Source organism: Aquarana catesbeiana, linkage group LG04 (genome assembly GCF_042186555.1).
Source record: "Aquarana catesbeiana isolate 2022-GZ linkage group LG04, ASM4218655v1, whole genome shotgun sequence".
Lineage (NCBI taxonomy): Eukaryota > Metazoa > Chordata > Amphibia > Anura > Ranidae > Aquarana > Aquarana catesbeiana.
The window spans coordinates 130,590,809-130,607,540 of NC_133327.1; the positions used below are offsets into that span (position 1 = coordinate 130,590,809).

General features: G+C 40.1%; 1 protein-coding gene across 1 annotated transcript in view; it reads right to left on the reverse strand.

Annotated features, from left to right (window-relative positions):
- Window positions 1–1,077: 1,077 nt before the first annotated feature.
- The window catches only part of ATP1B3 (ATPase Na+/K+ transporting subunit beta 3), a 66,345-nt gene continuing 50,690 nt past the window's right edge, over window positions 1,078–16,732 (reverse strand). Inside the window, exons 3-7 of the mRNA XM_073625637.1 lie at window positions 16,475–16,579; window positions 8,201–8,391; window positions 7,098–7,148; window positions 3,945–4,028; window positions 1,078–2,062 (exon numbers count right to left, since the gene is read on the reverse strand). Coding sequence (XP_073481738.1) covers window positions 1,892–2,062; window positions 3,945–4,028; window positions 7,098–7,148; window positions 8,201–8,391; window positions 16,475–16,579 — 602 coding nt within the window. The 3' untranslated portion in view covers window positions 1,078–1,891. The remainder of the gene's footprint in view (window positions 2,063–3,944; window positions 4,029–7,097; window positions 7,149–8,200; window positions 8,392–16,474; window positions 16,580–16,732) is intronic.

The following is a 16,732-nucleotide window of genomic DNA, read 5'->3' on the forward strand; positions in this document are numbered from 1 at the left end:
GAACCACCAAGGGCACCCAGAAACAGAGGATTGACATGCCCCGAAGTGTTGGTTTCTGTATAAACTACTGCTGGCGATTCCTCTTGATTAGAACAGTGGCAAATATTTACTACTTTAGAGGGAACATTTTTACTTGGACTTTGGGATTGCTGAAAGGGTCACCTTTTAGCTAGTGCTGGATTTACCCTGAACATAGACTTCTATTTTCTGAGTGACAACCCTAAACTGAAGTTTCCACTAAGGTCTTATGTGATAAAGCAATAAAATTACGTGCCTGAACAAGGGTCTTAAATCACCAGTTATCTAAGTGAAAGCTTCAGATTAAAACTACTTTGAAATTTCATTAACATGTTGAAGCTTGTATGAGATTTTAGTGATTTGATTCAGACCTACTTTAGTGCCGCGGTTCACACTGATGCAAGTCCGTTGCGATTTTGATGCGTTACAAAAAGCCTAGATTTGCATGTAATCCAAAAACACATTGTGTTCAATGACAGTTGTTCACATCCATGCGTTGCAATCGCTATGCAAATGCGGAAACAAAAAGGATAGGGTGCGCGTTTACTGCATTGCGATTTTCCTCTCCACGGACATCAAAACTGCACTGAAAACGCATCTTGTGTTCAGATGGGTGTGAATACCTTTTTCTCTATAGATTTTTACATATTCCCCCCCCCCTCACAGAAATCGCAGCTGTGCCCAAGCCCATTCCAAAAACACATTAAATTTGCATTACAAATCGCACTGTCTTTAGCACAAAATGCAATGCAAAAATGGCACTGAACTCTAGGAAAAATCTGCACAAGAATCGCACCCATTCGCATCGCATAGCTGTGAACCCAGTGTTCAGCATGTATTCTTTAGATGCAGTCAGCGAGCACTGTCCTTATATAAAAATTACTTCCTAGCTATAGGTACTCTATGAAGCAGAGACACTGATCAATATAAGAATTACCTGTAATGGCATTCAAATACAGGTCTCAAATGAACTGAGGAAATCAGATGCTGGCGTGCAATTTAAACCATCTTTTCAAAATCACTCAAGGTATGAAGTACAAATAAATCCAATGCTGCCAATTCTCACCTTTAAAATCCACTTTATTTTGCTTTTTTCATACAGAACTTAAGGCATCTGCACAAGACACACAACTCTTGCAGAGGTTATAAAATCTTTCCTTTTTTGTTTGTTTTTTTTTTTTAATCATTTTTAATTCCTTATATTTGTTTGTACATGTTGGTCAGGTACCATTCACTTGTTTGTCATTTTTGTTCCCTAAAACTGTGTAGGCGTTTGAGATATGACCGTTAAACCAGTGTTAAATCAATTAAATATTTACATAGCACAACACATTAAGCTTTGTAACACTCACAGAGGGGGGCTTTGGGTGAGGGGGAAGAGGAGGGATAAAATCACATCAAAAATATGACGAACACCACCAGTATAATGTTCAGAATCAGCTATTTACAGGTCCCCTAATATGAAACGATAATTTATTTATTTTAAATGGTTTGTAAACTGGCCCCACACAGGGCCTTAGAGATGCGTTTAAAGGGAAGATTTAACCACTTTTGAGCTGGGGATAGATACTGGAAGAATAAACTCCATCTATATCTCAGCACAGAAGAAGATAAATCGTCAGGACTGGAAGCACACTCGTTATGCTACCCTGGATCATGTGCCATTTACATCGGTTTCCCAGATGGTTTCAAATCCTACAAAAGAAGGTATGGCTAATTTAAAAAAAAGAAAAAACAAAAAACAAACAAAAAATAATAATATTAAAAAAAAAATTAAACAAATTATAAAAAACAAAAAAAAAAAAACAAAAAAAAACAAAAACAAAAAAAACACACAATGTATTTCAATTGGACACTGTTTAGCTGCCTAGTTCTATTCCTTAATTTGGACTCTGAAATTGACTCGGCCAAGGAACTTGTCTCTGTCATCCTCATTCTTCAGGTTAGGAGAGCCATAAATCTTGCACTCTAGCAGTATCTCTGATGAACCGGTAGTATTGGAAGGTATGATCTTCACTGCAACCAAAGGCTGCACGTATTGCATCTGCAGAGTGGGAGAAAGTAGCAGAAAGGTTGGAAGAAAAGAGTCATTAACAGGCACACTAATTACAGATCAAGAGCTGTAGGATGTGGTTTTCAAACATACAGAAAAAAAAAAACACGTCCAGAGGGCAAGTGAAGCTAGACACTTTTTATAAGCCCATTCTGCCATCTCATGTCTGGTAGTAGAATATCTGAGGTCCCTTCAGGCACACAAATTGATGCCCTTTGAGAGAGTTGAGAGATCACTGGAAAGGGATGCATTTAAAATGTGCTCATAGGTCAAGACATTTTTATTTCAGATTTTGGATAGCTACTGGAATAGTAAGAAAATTGACCATGTAATGAGAAACAATGGGGCCCCTGTAAAGATGAGATCTTCTACTTACCGGTCCTAACACCTGTGCTACGATGCTAATAAAATCCACTTCAGAAACTGCCAGATGCATGGTTCCCCCAATAAGCAATGCGGTTCCTTCCAGCAGTCCCTACCATACCCTCGCTTTCTTGGACACCATTGTTATTGGCACAGAAAGTGATGGGAAATGCTATAAGTTATCTTGTGATGACCAAGACGGTATTACTATCCACTCTCGGTTTTGTCTCCGAAGCATGAAATTTAATCTCCAGATGGGGTCTTAACCATTGCATACTTTGCCTGATGGAGCACGCATGCTCCGGACATGAGCGCTCAAGCCTTGCCCCCTGTTCTCAAGCGTCTGACGATGCCTGCTGTAATATCCGCCAGCCTCGGAGCTACGGATGCCTACGGAGCAGCCAGAGATTGATCAATCACTGCTGCCCAGCTGGAACTGAGGGAACATCCAGGACAGCTGACAGAACAACCAAAACCAATGCCCGATTACCACTGTTCAAATGTGAGAGTGTACTTTTAAAGCAAATTAAAGCTTTAATCTGTTACGCTTAGTGCGGTGCTGCTCTCTTCCTTTCTGCCATCCAGAGCAAGCAGCTTGCTTGAACTTAGCACTCGAAAGGGAGAAGGATGAGCTGAGAGCACAAGCAGGGGACCCCAACAGAGGTGGTTTGAGCCTGCTCTGTGCAAAACAATTGCACAGAGCAGCAAGTATAAGATGTTTATTATTAAACAATTTAATAAACAAACCTTTACAATCACTTGAACTACCGTGCTGGAAATTAGCAGTGCATGTAAAGATTCATGATGTTATCTGGGAGTGACCAATTTCCTTCTGTCTAATGAACAGAAGGACCCTTCTGTTTTCATCCCACTAAACAACTCGTTATGCCTTTTCTTCTTTTGTATCCGACACGGACTTTATTTCATAAACTGGTGATTTTTGGGGAAACTATTTTTTTTCCCCTCCCATTGACATCAAATTTGGCCCGGTTCACACTGCTGTGACTTGGGATTCGACTTGTGAAACCCCAAGTTACATGACATGTGAAATCCCATGTTGGTCAACGAGAGCGGTCTTAATTAGTACTAATGAAATCGCTGCGACTTTAGAAAAGGTTCCTGTACTACTTCAAGGTGACTTCTATCCGACTTGTGCCCATAGACTTTAAGTCGCCTCCAAGTCGGATCCTCATCTATATTGATGTGATTTGGATCAGACATTACAGGAAGATTACACTAGGCATTCCCTACGGTGTAGCCCCCCTCCCTCACTTCGCATTAAAGTAGTACTCAAGTCGCCAGCAAGCTGCCTGGCAAAGTTGCACAATAGGTCGCAGTAGTGTGAACCAAGTCTAAATCACAACCTTAACGAAGCGGCAATGCACAAATGAGAGGAACAAAAGAAGATGAGATAAAAAAAGAAAAGTTTGAGTTCTGTTTTAAATGTAAACCTTAATATCGGTTACCAAAACCAATCATTGTTAAACCCATCTCTAAAGAGGTCACTTACATGAATTTTCTTTCCATAATACGGAAAATACATCAAGTCTAGCTTCCCGTATTCAGGGTAATATTGCAGGCTGACGTCTTCTACCTGCAAAGGTTAGAGACTGCTTGTTAGGAAACAGGTCATTATGTGTGTTAAAAACACAGCATATATATATTAGAGACATTAATGAACTTCTTAAAGAGACAGACAGCATCACTTTTACCATTCAGTGTCTAGTGGCCAATCGCTGCATCCATGCACTGTCATGTGATGAGTCAGAGTGTCCTTTTCAAAGCCATTGCATTACATGGCAGTAAGCACAAGGGGGAACATTTATCAAATCTGTCACTAGTCAAAGCAATGCTAAACAGAAGCAGCAACACACATCACAAGCCAGATTTGTTACAAGATTACAGCCTGGGTCATAATTTCCTCCTTTGGCTGCTCTAAAGTGCACACCTGCAGCTACATTAAACCTGATTATTAATAATGTATCTGCTTAAAGTGAATAGCTGTCTCATCTTCAGTAATAAATCTTTCAACTTTGCAAACTGTCACACTTGGCTGCATAGGAGTCTGTAAACTTGATGCAGAGACTTTACTGAAGAATATGAAGCCCAATTTGCAAGGTAGATAAAAAAATCAAAGCTAAAAAAAAAAAAAAAAAAAAAAAAAAAGATTTTTTTAAATTTAAATCAAATTTAATAAAAATGCTTTTGGAGTAAAAATCTATCTAAAGATAGTTTTATATTTAGGATACATTAATAATTTAGTTTATTCAGCATGAAATGGAGTTTAGTTATGTAGCATGAGGCTGCATATTCTGCAATATTTACATTTTTGGTAAACTCATTGAATGAATCCAAGCTCTGCAAGCTGAGATAACATGCACTGCATTAATGCATTCACACAATTTCCCAGTAACCATAAGATAAAACAAAGTTCAGGAACATTCCTTTATCCCATTGTTTTGCAAACCTATGTGCACTACAAACTGTATGATTGAATTGGTTCTGATATCGCTGTTTTAGCAACCTGACAGCTTATTATAAATAGGAAACCTTCATTTTGTTTGCAAATAAATAAAAATTCTAACTACCAGCAAGAATGAGTCCTTACATTTAAAGAGCACCTGTCATATCAGATCCATCATGGCAGTGCCTGTTAGTGGGCATCCACTCACCTGCTGCCGCCACGTCCCTCACCTTGTTGTGTCACTGCCACATCACTAAAGTGAATAGGACTGTCGGTGAGTCAACAGTGGGTCAGAGGAGGAGCCGCTGCGGGACAGAGACGACAGTTGCCCTTTAAAAATTATGATTTAAATCAAGTCTTTTTACTAGTGATTTAAATTGCGATTTAAATCAAATCCACCCTATTTGCGACTATTTGTGTTGCTAACTTGCTTGATAAAATGTCCCTCAATGCCTCTTCAAAATGACAAACAATTATAATGCACTTTGCTGAAGTCACACTAGTAAAAGATAAAATTCCAATCGGTTGCTTTAATACAAATGAGAAAACTCTTTGAATAAATTTGCAATTGTCCGGCACAGTCCCTTCCATCAGATAAGATTATTAATGATTACACTGCTTTGAACACATGGCTGAACCACTATGAACAATGAATGAGGTGATACTGGACTACACCCTAAAAAGCATGAAGCATCATCCTGCAGACGAGGCAGTACAGGGGACAAGATTTATAAACATTTGTTCCATAGCTTGTGAGGACGATTGTGGATTTGTGTATTCAGCTGCTCTCACAAACTGAGTTAACCGAGCGCAGCTACAGCTGCCTGAAGAAAAACAAAACACGTGGGGCAATGAGTAAGGGTGTGACTGTGACAGGGGGTAAAAGGTGCTGGCTTACAGCCTGTAACACAGGAACAGACCCTGCTGTGTTCTGTACACCCCAGCAGTGCTCTGTGGCATTGTGGGAATTCTCCACATACTCTTGTAAGAAAAGTATCAGCACCACAATCTCATCTGATCACCCACAGGGAGCACTCACAGCCTTATTTATCAAAGGTTTCCAGGAGAACTCTGACTGCACAAAGCCACCAGCCAGGTTAATCCTTTCACTCGCTGTACTAAAAGAGTGAAAGCCTCTTCGAAAGAAGCTGGTGGGTGATTAACGGATAAGTTCACTGTTCTAAAAAAATAATAAATGCACATCTTTTTGCAGGTCAAAAAATATGCATTTTTTTTTCTTAGGAGCCTGTAAAGCATTGCACCCACGATCAGCAGATCTGCAATCTCAGGCTTCTGCAGACATCAGTGTATCCAAGTGGTTCTTAACCTCAATACCCTCAATGGGTCATGTTTTCAGGTTTTCCTTTACTTAACACAGCTGCTTTAAATACAAATCAATGGCATGGTATTGATAACAGCCATTTTATCTAAGGGAAGTTCCCAAAACATGGCCCGTTGAGGGTACTTGAGGACTGAGGTTGAGAACTGGTGTATCTGACTGCTCACACGGGCAGGTAGTTACACAATGACAGGAAGACACAATGAACTTCCTAGAATGCTCAACAGCACCACCGTAGCTCATTGAAGGCTTGTTCACACCAAACGTGCATGAAAACTGATGGGAAAACTGAGATTTCACTTGCAGACACATCGGTTTTCATGCACGTCAGTCAATGACCCTATTCACACCAATGTTGAGGTCAGGTTTTTTTCCCGTGTAGAAATAAATCCGTACATTGTGGTGTTAACAGGGAACATAAAAACAATGGTTCTATGTAGCCTTGCAGAACATGTGCAGAAAAACTGACCTCTCTGCACCATGGTGTGAATAGGGCCTGAGAACTACAAGCTGTCAGGAAAGGCTATCGGTACTTGTAGTTCATTTATTGACATAAAACGGTGAACGAATGATGTGGTCCTGTGGGTGGAGCCAAGCATGGCCATGTTCTCTTCAAATTGTAACAGCGGGTGCGGAGAGAAGATCCCCGGCCCGCTGTCACAAGGAGGGAGGGGGAGCCTGAATCGACAAGAGGCTGCAGGAGTGGGAACATGTTGCATGCTCCCAAAGGTGAACGTATCCTTTAAACCCTGCAGCAATAATCTGAATTAAATATAACTTTTGAGTGGAGCTAGAGGTGTTATGATCTCAAACTGCTGACACTATTCACGATTTCCTATATAATCAATTGTTTTACTTACCCTAGAAGTACAGTTTATTTTCGGATTTCCTAGTGGTTTTAGTCCAATTACCTATTAAAAAAAAAAAAAAAAAAAAACACATAAGATATGGTCATAAAATGTGAATTCACAACATTAAACAACGTTTGATAAATGAAAAAAAAAAAAAAAGTGGTCTCTGTTCTGCACACAAGATTTCTCTTCCTGTCCCAGAGACACAACAGGAAGTGACAGCTTTTAGACACCTTTAGACAGCTGTCAGCTTAAGGTTACCCACAGATACAGCCTGAAGAAGCAGGCAATTTCAAGTTGAAGGTTGTTTTTTCCAAGAAAGACAGCTCATACAAAAGATCTTTTCTAGGCAATCAGAGAAATTGAACTGTGCAGCCAGATTTGTGTAAAGATTTCTAAGAAAACCGATTAGAAAGGACCGCGGGCGGTAAGTTTGACGAGTCATGTGCATTTCAATTTAAATTATACTGATTGCAGTATGAATTTCCTGTGCCCAGAAGCATTGTTTCAACATGATCAGTCATTATATTTTTCAAACCAATTTCCTTCTCAGTAGAGAAAAACAATAATGAAGCCAAATCTTAACGATGGGAATGCCGTGACATGTATCAATTAGCACCTGCCAACCTACCTGTTGGATACCTGACTGCTATTCAATATGAGCCATAGAAGTCTGTCTCTTTCAATGCACAGTGAAGGCTAAAGTTAGGCAAGTATCATGACTTCTATAACACAGCTGTCTTTTCACCCATTAGGCACAAGTGATCTCTTTAATCCGAGCCATTATCCGATTATGATGTGCTTTGTTACAAAATATTAGTAGTACAAAACTACAGTATAAAAATGGATCAGAACGCTGGTAAAGTTTAGATTTGTTATCACTTCACAATTATAGTCCAAGTTATGGGGCACCATACAGGCTTCATCTTTCTCAAGATACAATGAGAAAAGCAGAGCTTGCACTGTATGTAAAATGGTTCTGGCATCTTAAAAGCTGCCTAACTGCACTGATTGGTCCAAGTAAAGAAACCTCATACAACAACTGGGGCCAATCCTAGCATTCAGGCATATGGAACTTTCTGCAGACAATGTACAGACATCAGACAGCATACCCTGTTCATCTTGACAATCACGCAGGGGCTTCCTTCATCGTACCCAAAGAACTTGTTTTCTTCAAGCCCGGCACAGGGGCCCAGGGAGGACCTGTTAAACTGGCACGACAGTTTTTTCTCTTCTGCTTCCTGTTCAAAATAGTGGCCTGGCGGGCATTGCACATTTGAGGCTTGTAGACTGTCGTTGTATGCTGGAAAACACAACAGAAACAATAAGGAATGGCAGAAAATAAAATGGCTAAACACTTTGGGGATAACCAGGGATAATAGAGGAAGAGGTAGACATTTAGCAGCCATCATGGTTCAGCGGCTTTCACTTCCTGAAAGATAGCCATGGTTTATCTCTAGAGGAAAAAAAAAACTGTACTGACATAAGAGAAATATGATGGTTTATACTGGCCAGTAATTATAGCCATTGTGTAAAAAAAAAAAAAAAAAAAAAAAAAACATAATTTCTATGAAAGTTATGAAAGTCATGAAAGCTGGGGGGAGGAGAGACAGCAGTATACTGAGCTGCCCAGTGAATGTGTGTCAGGACAAGTCTGATCATTGGAGGAGAGCAGGACGAGTTCCCAGCACAGCTAGAGAACTGACCACAGTGTGTTTTTCTGCTTAGTGTGGTCAGTTTTTAATAGGAAAGCAGAGGGACTGGCAGGATCACCAGGGATTTCACACAAAGGAGGCAATACAATAGAGAACAGGATACTTTTTTATACAAGTACATAGTATAGCAGGCACATATCAGAAATATGAAATGCTGGGGTAAACAAACCCTTTAACATTGACAGATTGCAACTGCAGGGTGGGGTGGAAAACATGCATGGATTGGGTTTCCTGCACCATGTTTTAGTGTGAACCAAGGCTTATGCCCTGTACACACGGTCGGACATTGATCAGACATTCCGACAATAAAATCCATGGATATTTTCTGACGGATGTTGGCTTAAACTTGTCTTGCATACACACAGTCACACAAAGTTGTCGGAAAATCTGATCGTTCTGAACATGGTGACGTAAAACACGTACGTCGGGACTATAAAAACGGGGCAGTAGCCAATAGCTTTCACCTCTTAATTTATTCTGAGCATGCGTGGCACTTTGTGCGTCGGATTTGTGTACACACGATCGGAATTTCCGACAACAGATTTTGTCGGAAAATTTTATAGCCTGCTCTCAAACTTTGTGTGTCGGAAATTCCGATGGAAAATGTGTGATGGAGCCTACACACGGTCGGAATTTCCAACAACAAGGTCCTATCACACATTTTCCGTCGGAAAATCCGACCGTGTGTACAGGGCATTAGACTGTGAAAACGCAAAATTAAAAAAAAAAATCTTAAGAGCGTGAATAAGTATTCGCCATCTTTGCTATGAAATCCCTAAATAAGATTTGGTCAAACTGTTTAACTTCAGAAGTCACTTAAATAGAGGATTGCATAAAGGCAACCTGTAAGCAATCAGTGTTATATGATGTCAGTATAAATATAATACACCTGTCTACAACACCACTAAGCAACATGAAGACCGGGAGCTCTCCAAAAAGGTCAGAGACAAAAGTAGTAGAGAAGTATAGAACAGAATTTGGTTATAAAAAAAAATCCCAACCTTTGAACAAACCACAGGGCACCATTAAATCTACAGCAGAGATCTGTCCAAAGGACCATTTTAAGTTGTACACTCAACAGAGCTTCATGGAAGAGTGGCCAAAGAAAGCCACTGCTTAAAAAAAAAAAGAATACACATTTGGAGTTTGCCAAATGGCAGTGGCAGACCTCCCAAACACATGGAAGACGGTTCTCTGCTCAGAGGAGACTTAAATTAACATTTAGTCATCATGGGAAATGCAATGTGTGTGGCAAACCCAACACTTCCTTCCCTGAGAATACCATCCCCACAGTGAAGTGGGGCGGGGACAGCATCATGCTGTGGAACTTTTAATTAGCAGGGACTGGAAAACTGGTCAGGATTGAAAGAAAGATGGATGGTAATACATACAGGGACATTCTTGAAGAAAACCTGTATTAGTCTGCCAGAGATTTGAGGTTCAGATGGATGTTCACCTTCCAGCAGGACCCTAAACATGAGAAATGAGACAGATCGCTGCTCCAGATGAGTACAATAATCCACCAAAAAAGGAAGGGCTGGGTGCTAGCTCCGGCTCGCAACCACAAACATGTAGACCAAGTGAGAAAAATTAGCTGCACGCCAACATTTGTCCAACAGGCTTTTTGGAAGACCATCCACCAGGAGAAAAACAGACCAAGGGGTGACGACGTTTCACACATACATTGTGCCAGCCTCTAAACATGCTGATAAAAGTACACTTCAGTGGTTTAAAGGGAATATTTAAATGTTCTGGTACGGCATAGGCACAGTCCAGATTGAGAATCTGTTGATCGACTTGATGTACACCAAAGCCACCATCTAACTTAAAGGAGCTTGTTTGATTTTTGCCCATTATTTAAAGGCAAAACTAAAGTGGCAAGATGTTCAAAGCTAATGGAGACCTGCACCAAGAGAGTAGCAGCAAATGTTGGCTCCAAAAATATTAGCTTTGGGAGGGGACTACTTATGTACCCAAGATTTTTTTGTGTGTGGTGTACATCACATGGTGCAAAGCCCCCCAAAATACATTTTAATTCTAGGTTGTAATGCAACAACCATGGGGCTGAATACTTTCGCGAGGCACTTGTTTTTCTATAAGAGAGACATCTACAGGCAGTGCCTCATCCGTGCTTTTTTCTGTCACTGCAACCCATTAAATAGGAACTAGTAAAATTGTTAGTTTCAAGTCAAAGTCTGGTTTAACCCACAAAATGGTCTTGTCTACAGTATGAGTGGCAGGTACTCTTTAAGAATATTTGTTAACACAAAGAAACATGTTGCTATCAGTATGAGAGGTACAATGCTGGAAAACAGCAATCTTTGCAGATATTTTTCTGCCTCAATTCTACGGGACAGAAGGTCATTTCAGCCCTGCTGGGAAGTGAACAAGTGACCTTCTGATCACAGCATGTCTAAGAAAGGCACATGTAACCATTTCATCACTGGACAGCTTCACCATAAACACAGCTAAAGCCTTGTGAAATCTTTTAATAACCAGCTTCAGTTCAGCTCCTCCAGCTCTCAGTAGAAAACACTGGCGCTGTAAAGCCCGTCTCCATAACACCACAAAAGGTGTAATCTGACCGACAGCAAACCTGGAGCAGATTCTGGTTTTAGGGTCAGTTCACACACTAGGAATCACATAGGAATGCTCTGCGCATTTATGTGCGATTCCCATGCAGTTCAGAGGGGTTGCGATTTGAGCCCATTCATTTTAAATGGGTTTAATTCACACTGCACCAAAAGTAGTGCATGCACTAGTATTGGAAACACACTGCAGAAGTGCCATGCCATTTCGTTGGCGAAATTAACACTGTTTAAGTCGACTAAAATATGACAAACAATTCAGCTGACCAAAATACGACTAAAACTACAATTGCATTTTAGTCAAAAGACTGACTAAAACTAAATCGAAATTTGACTGGTTATATAGTGTTAATTTCACTGGTTATATGGTGTTAATTTTATTGACTAAAGTATTTTCGTCAACTAAATTAATAAGATTTTAGTCGACTAAAATATGACTAAAACAATTCAGTTGACCAAAATACGACTAAAACTAAAATTACATTTTAGTCAAAAGACTAACAAACTACACTGAATTTATATCAATGGCTAAATCAGTGCCTGTAGTACATGTTTAAACCTTAAAGTGATTGTAAGGGTTGTTTTTTTTTTTTTTAATAACAAACATATCATACTTGCCTCCACTGTGCAGCTCGTTTTGCACAGAGTGGCCCCGAACCTAGTCTTCTGGGGTCCCCCGGCGGCTCCTCTCTACATCAGATAACCCCCTAGGAGAAGCGCTCTGCTGGGGGATTATCTTGCAGGCGTGCTCCCGAGTCCATCATTCGGCGTCCATAGCAACCGAATGTATAACTCGGCCCTGTCCCCTGGGCGCCCGCATCACTGGATTTGACTGACAGCAGCGGGAGCCAATGGTTGCGCTGCTATAAATCTATCCAATCAAGAACCCCAGGCAGAGGGACAGCGCATCCCCGCCAGGTCAAATTCCAGGGCTCAGGTAAGTAAAAAACAGGGGGGGTTGGGGGCTGGTCACTGCCAGGTATTTTTTCACCTTAAATGCATAGGATGCATTAAAGTGAAAAAACACAAGGGTTTACAACCCCTTTAATACCATAAATAATAACATGTTATTCGATTTTTACTCCAGGAGTATATAATGTTCGGCAGTTCCAAAGAAATAATGCATTAAAATTTAACTAAACCCATTTGATTTTAGTAGACTAAAAATGTACTGGAGACTTTAGTCGACTAAAACCAAAAAAAAAATTGCATTTTAGTCAAAATACTATACCCAAATCGAAATTTGCTGTCAAAATTAACACTGGTTATATATCACAATGGCTAAATCTGTGTCTGTAGTGCAAGTCCAAACCTTAATACCATAAATAATAAAAACATGCGTTTCAATATTTTTACTCCAGGAGTAAATAATGGAGGTTAAAAAATTCTAGTGAAATGCTTAAATAATGCATTACAATTTAACTAAACCCATTAGATTTTAGTCGACCAAAATGAACTGGAGATTTTAGTTGACTAAAATGACAATTCAGATGACTAAAATACGACTAAAACTAAAATGGTATTTTAGTCAAAAGACTGACTAAAACTAAATCGAAATTCAACGTCAAAATGAACACTGGCAAACACTTTGAAAATTAAAGTTAAGAAATGTTGACGGCGTGGTCATCCACTCACAGGACGTTTGATGTGGGAACCAATTCATTCTTTTTGCTAGATGTTGGGTGTGTAATAGAGCATTTTTCATCTCCACCACCTGTTCTTAATCAGTCACTTGCTACTTGTTTTAACCACTTCATCACCCACGTATAATCATATGACGTCCGCAGGTGGGATCTCCCATCCTGAGTGGGCGTCATGACTTCCCCGGCTTTCTGGCGTCACTTGGGAGCCGATGCGCATGCCCGGCGGCCGCGACGTCCGCCGGGCACCCGCGATTGCTCGTCACAGAGCAGGAACGTGGATCTGTGTGTGTAAACACACTGATCCACGTCCTGTCATGGGAGAGGAGACAGATCGTGTGTTCCTAGTATATAGGAACACCGATCAGTCTCCTCCCCAAGTCAGTCCCATACCCCCATAGTTAGAATCACTCCCTAGATAACATATTTAACCCCTTGATCGCCCCCAAGCGTCAACTCCTTCCCTGCCAGTGACATTTATAAAGTAATCAGTGCATATTTATAGCACTGATCGCTGTATAAATGTCAATGGTCCCAAAATAGTGTCAAATGTGTCCGATCTGTCCACCACAATGTCACAGTCACGATTAAAAAAAAAAAAAAAAAAATTAAAAATGGCGTACATCTTTCCCCCTTTTTGTAGGGGCTATAACTTGTGCGCAAACCAATCAATATAGGCTGATTGCAAATTTTTTTTACCAAAAATATGTAGAAGAATACATAATCGGCCTAAACTGCGGAATTTTTTTTTTTTTTAATTGGGATATTTATTATAGCAAAAAGTAAAAAAGTGTTTTTTTTTTAAATTGACGCTTTTTTGTTTATAGCGCAAAATATAAAAACTGCAGAGGTGATCAAATACCACCAAAAGAAGGCTCTATTTGTGGGGAGAAAAAATGATAAAAATGTCATATGGGTACAGTGTAGCATGACCACGCAATTGTCATTCAAAATGTTACAGCGCTAAAAGAATTGGCCTGGGCAGGAAGGGGGTGGAAATGCCCTGTATTGAAGTGGTTAATAAATTAATTGGTCAAACAAATAAGAAGAGAAGAGAATACTGGGCAGGACTGAAGGAACCACATTGTTTAGTGTACTGATGTACTCGGTGCACCTTGTGCAAAACTCAGAATAATGACATATGTTTTGTATGGGTGGGTAAGATTTGAATGTTCTGGACAGTCCACAAGTAACCATCAGCAATGGGACAGGTCTGTTGTCACGAAGATCACTGCCCTATTTACCATTTGACCTTACTGAGTGTGCAAGGAAAGCTCAATCAAAAGGCAGCAGAGACTTATTTACCTTTTGCAAAAAATAAAAAAGGGCCCAATACTGCTACCTAAGACCGTTATGCCTAGTACACGTTTTTTTTTTTTTCAGTTCAACCCAGAAAGGCTTAATGGAAAAAATAAATAAAAAAAGCTCAGGGAGGAGCCACTGTACTAAATCTCATGTTAGTACATCAATCTTCCCTGCTGTGCTATTGTGTTCTGACAGGGGGACAGCCCCCTCCAGAACACTCCAGTCAGCTCCCCCAGCCATTGGCTGAGAGTGCTGATCGGGAGACGTTCGACAGACCTTTTTCGGTCATGCCCCATCGACCGAAGCCTGCCGAACAGCCGGCTTCTGTCAGACCGGCTGCCATACACACGCAGGCCAAATATTGTCCATTTTCTATTGAATTGGCCGATGCGGCCCGACATTCGGGCCATGTGTACTAGGCTTTAGCGATTCTAAACACAGAAGTCATCTAGGAGGTATACACAAACTTTACACTTCACAGATCCCCTTTTCCTGTGTTTAGAAGTTTATGCTTAGCAGGTTTAGGCGCATTTAGAGAATCAAACTTAATTCTTGACGTGCAGAACTCTTTTTTTTTTTTTTTTTTAACAAAAAAGGTAAAAGCACACAATGTGAATAGCTCCGTCACAACCCCCCCCAGTTTAGAAATGTCCTCTAAAAACAAGTTAGACTATGCCAGTGTGAATGAGGCCCAAATTCCAATTTTTCTGCCATAGTAATGCAGAGCTAAGTGCTAATACCAAAAACATAATGAGAAAGCACATATTTAGAAATAAACTAGTTACCGTTATGCTTGCCTGAACATAATTTTTTAAGTGACACAACCCTATTCTACTTATATGCTGTACCAAATCCTTATGACTATTTTATATACAGAATTTCCCTCCAGGAACGTATGCAGCAGAGCAATTGGCACTCTGCAGAACAATTGAAGTAAAAAAAAAAAAAAAAAAAGCCACAGCAATGGATTTCTTCTAAAGATGCTCACTTATTGGTAACCAGCTCTTTACTATAGGAGTAGCAGAGATAAAAAATTCAGTTTTTCTTTAACTTGCATTTGCTCCAAGCTGGCTCAGTTCTTGCATTTGAAGAACCAGCCAGTTATTTTTAAGATGTAAGCAATTGCAGCAAATGTACACCGACAAACCATACCTTTATGACCACTGACAGGTTAAGTGAATAGCTCTGATTATCTTGTTACAATAGCATCTGAAAGTCGGTGGGATATATTAGGCAAGTAAACATGCCCTGAAATAGATGTGCTGAAAGCAGACCAAATAGGCATCACATTTTGTTGTGTATGGGGCTGTGTAGCCGCCTACTGGTCAGGGTGCCCACGTTGACCCATGTCCACAGCCAAAAGTGCCTGCAATGAGCATGTGCGTGTCGGAACTGGACCAAGGAGCAATAGAAGATGATGGTCCGATGAATTAGTTTTCTTTTACATTATGTTGGACGGGTGTATGTGAGTCACTTACCTGGGGAACAGAAGATGCAGTATGGGAAGAAGGCAAGCCAGCAGAGGCAGGGTGATGCTTTGAAGAATGTTCTGCTGGAAACCTTGGATCCTGTCATTTATGTGGATGTTATTTGACACCTCTACACATTTGACCATCTACCTAAACATTGTTGGTGACCAATTACACTCTATTATGGAAATTATATTATGGCCTCTTTCAGCAGGACAATATGCCCTGCTATACTGCAAAATGACAAGAATGGATTGAGGAACAAAGCGAGTTCAAGGTGATGACTTGGTCTCCAAATTATCCAGGTCTCAATCCAATCAAGTATCTCTGAGATGTGCTGGAAAAACAATTCCAATCCATGAAGAGCCCACCTCGCAACTTAAAGGATCTGCTATTGACAGCCTGGTGCCAGATACCACCGCATACCTTGAGTGGTCTAGTGGTGTCCATGGCTCAACAGGTCAGGGTTGCTTTGGTGGCAAAAAAAAAAAAAAAAATGGACCTATTCAATATTAGGTGGGTGGTCATAATGTTATGGCCAATTGGCATATGTCTAAAGACTACAGAATGACTAAACACCAACCTCTGTGTAAACTACAATGTTCAATCCAATTAGACAGCCTATAAATAATATCTACTAGTAATATAGAATGGTGAGATTATACTTACGCGTTAGGAAAGTATGAAGAGCTTTCACAAAGTCGTCATATGTAGTCCTTTCGTTTTTATTAAAGGTGAGTTCCAATCCAGCTGATTTAGGGGAAATCATAAGACCTGGAATTATAGGGGAAACAAATGAGAATTACACCCCAATTTAAAAAGACATTAATTCCCATAGATTTCATTCACTGAAAGATAAAATGAAGGCAAGAGTCCGAACAATTTTTAACAGGATAAAACCAAAGTTTATTTTAGCAAAATTTGCAA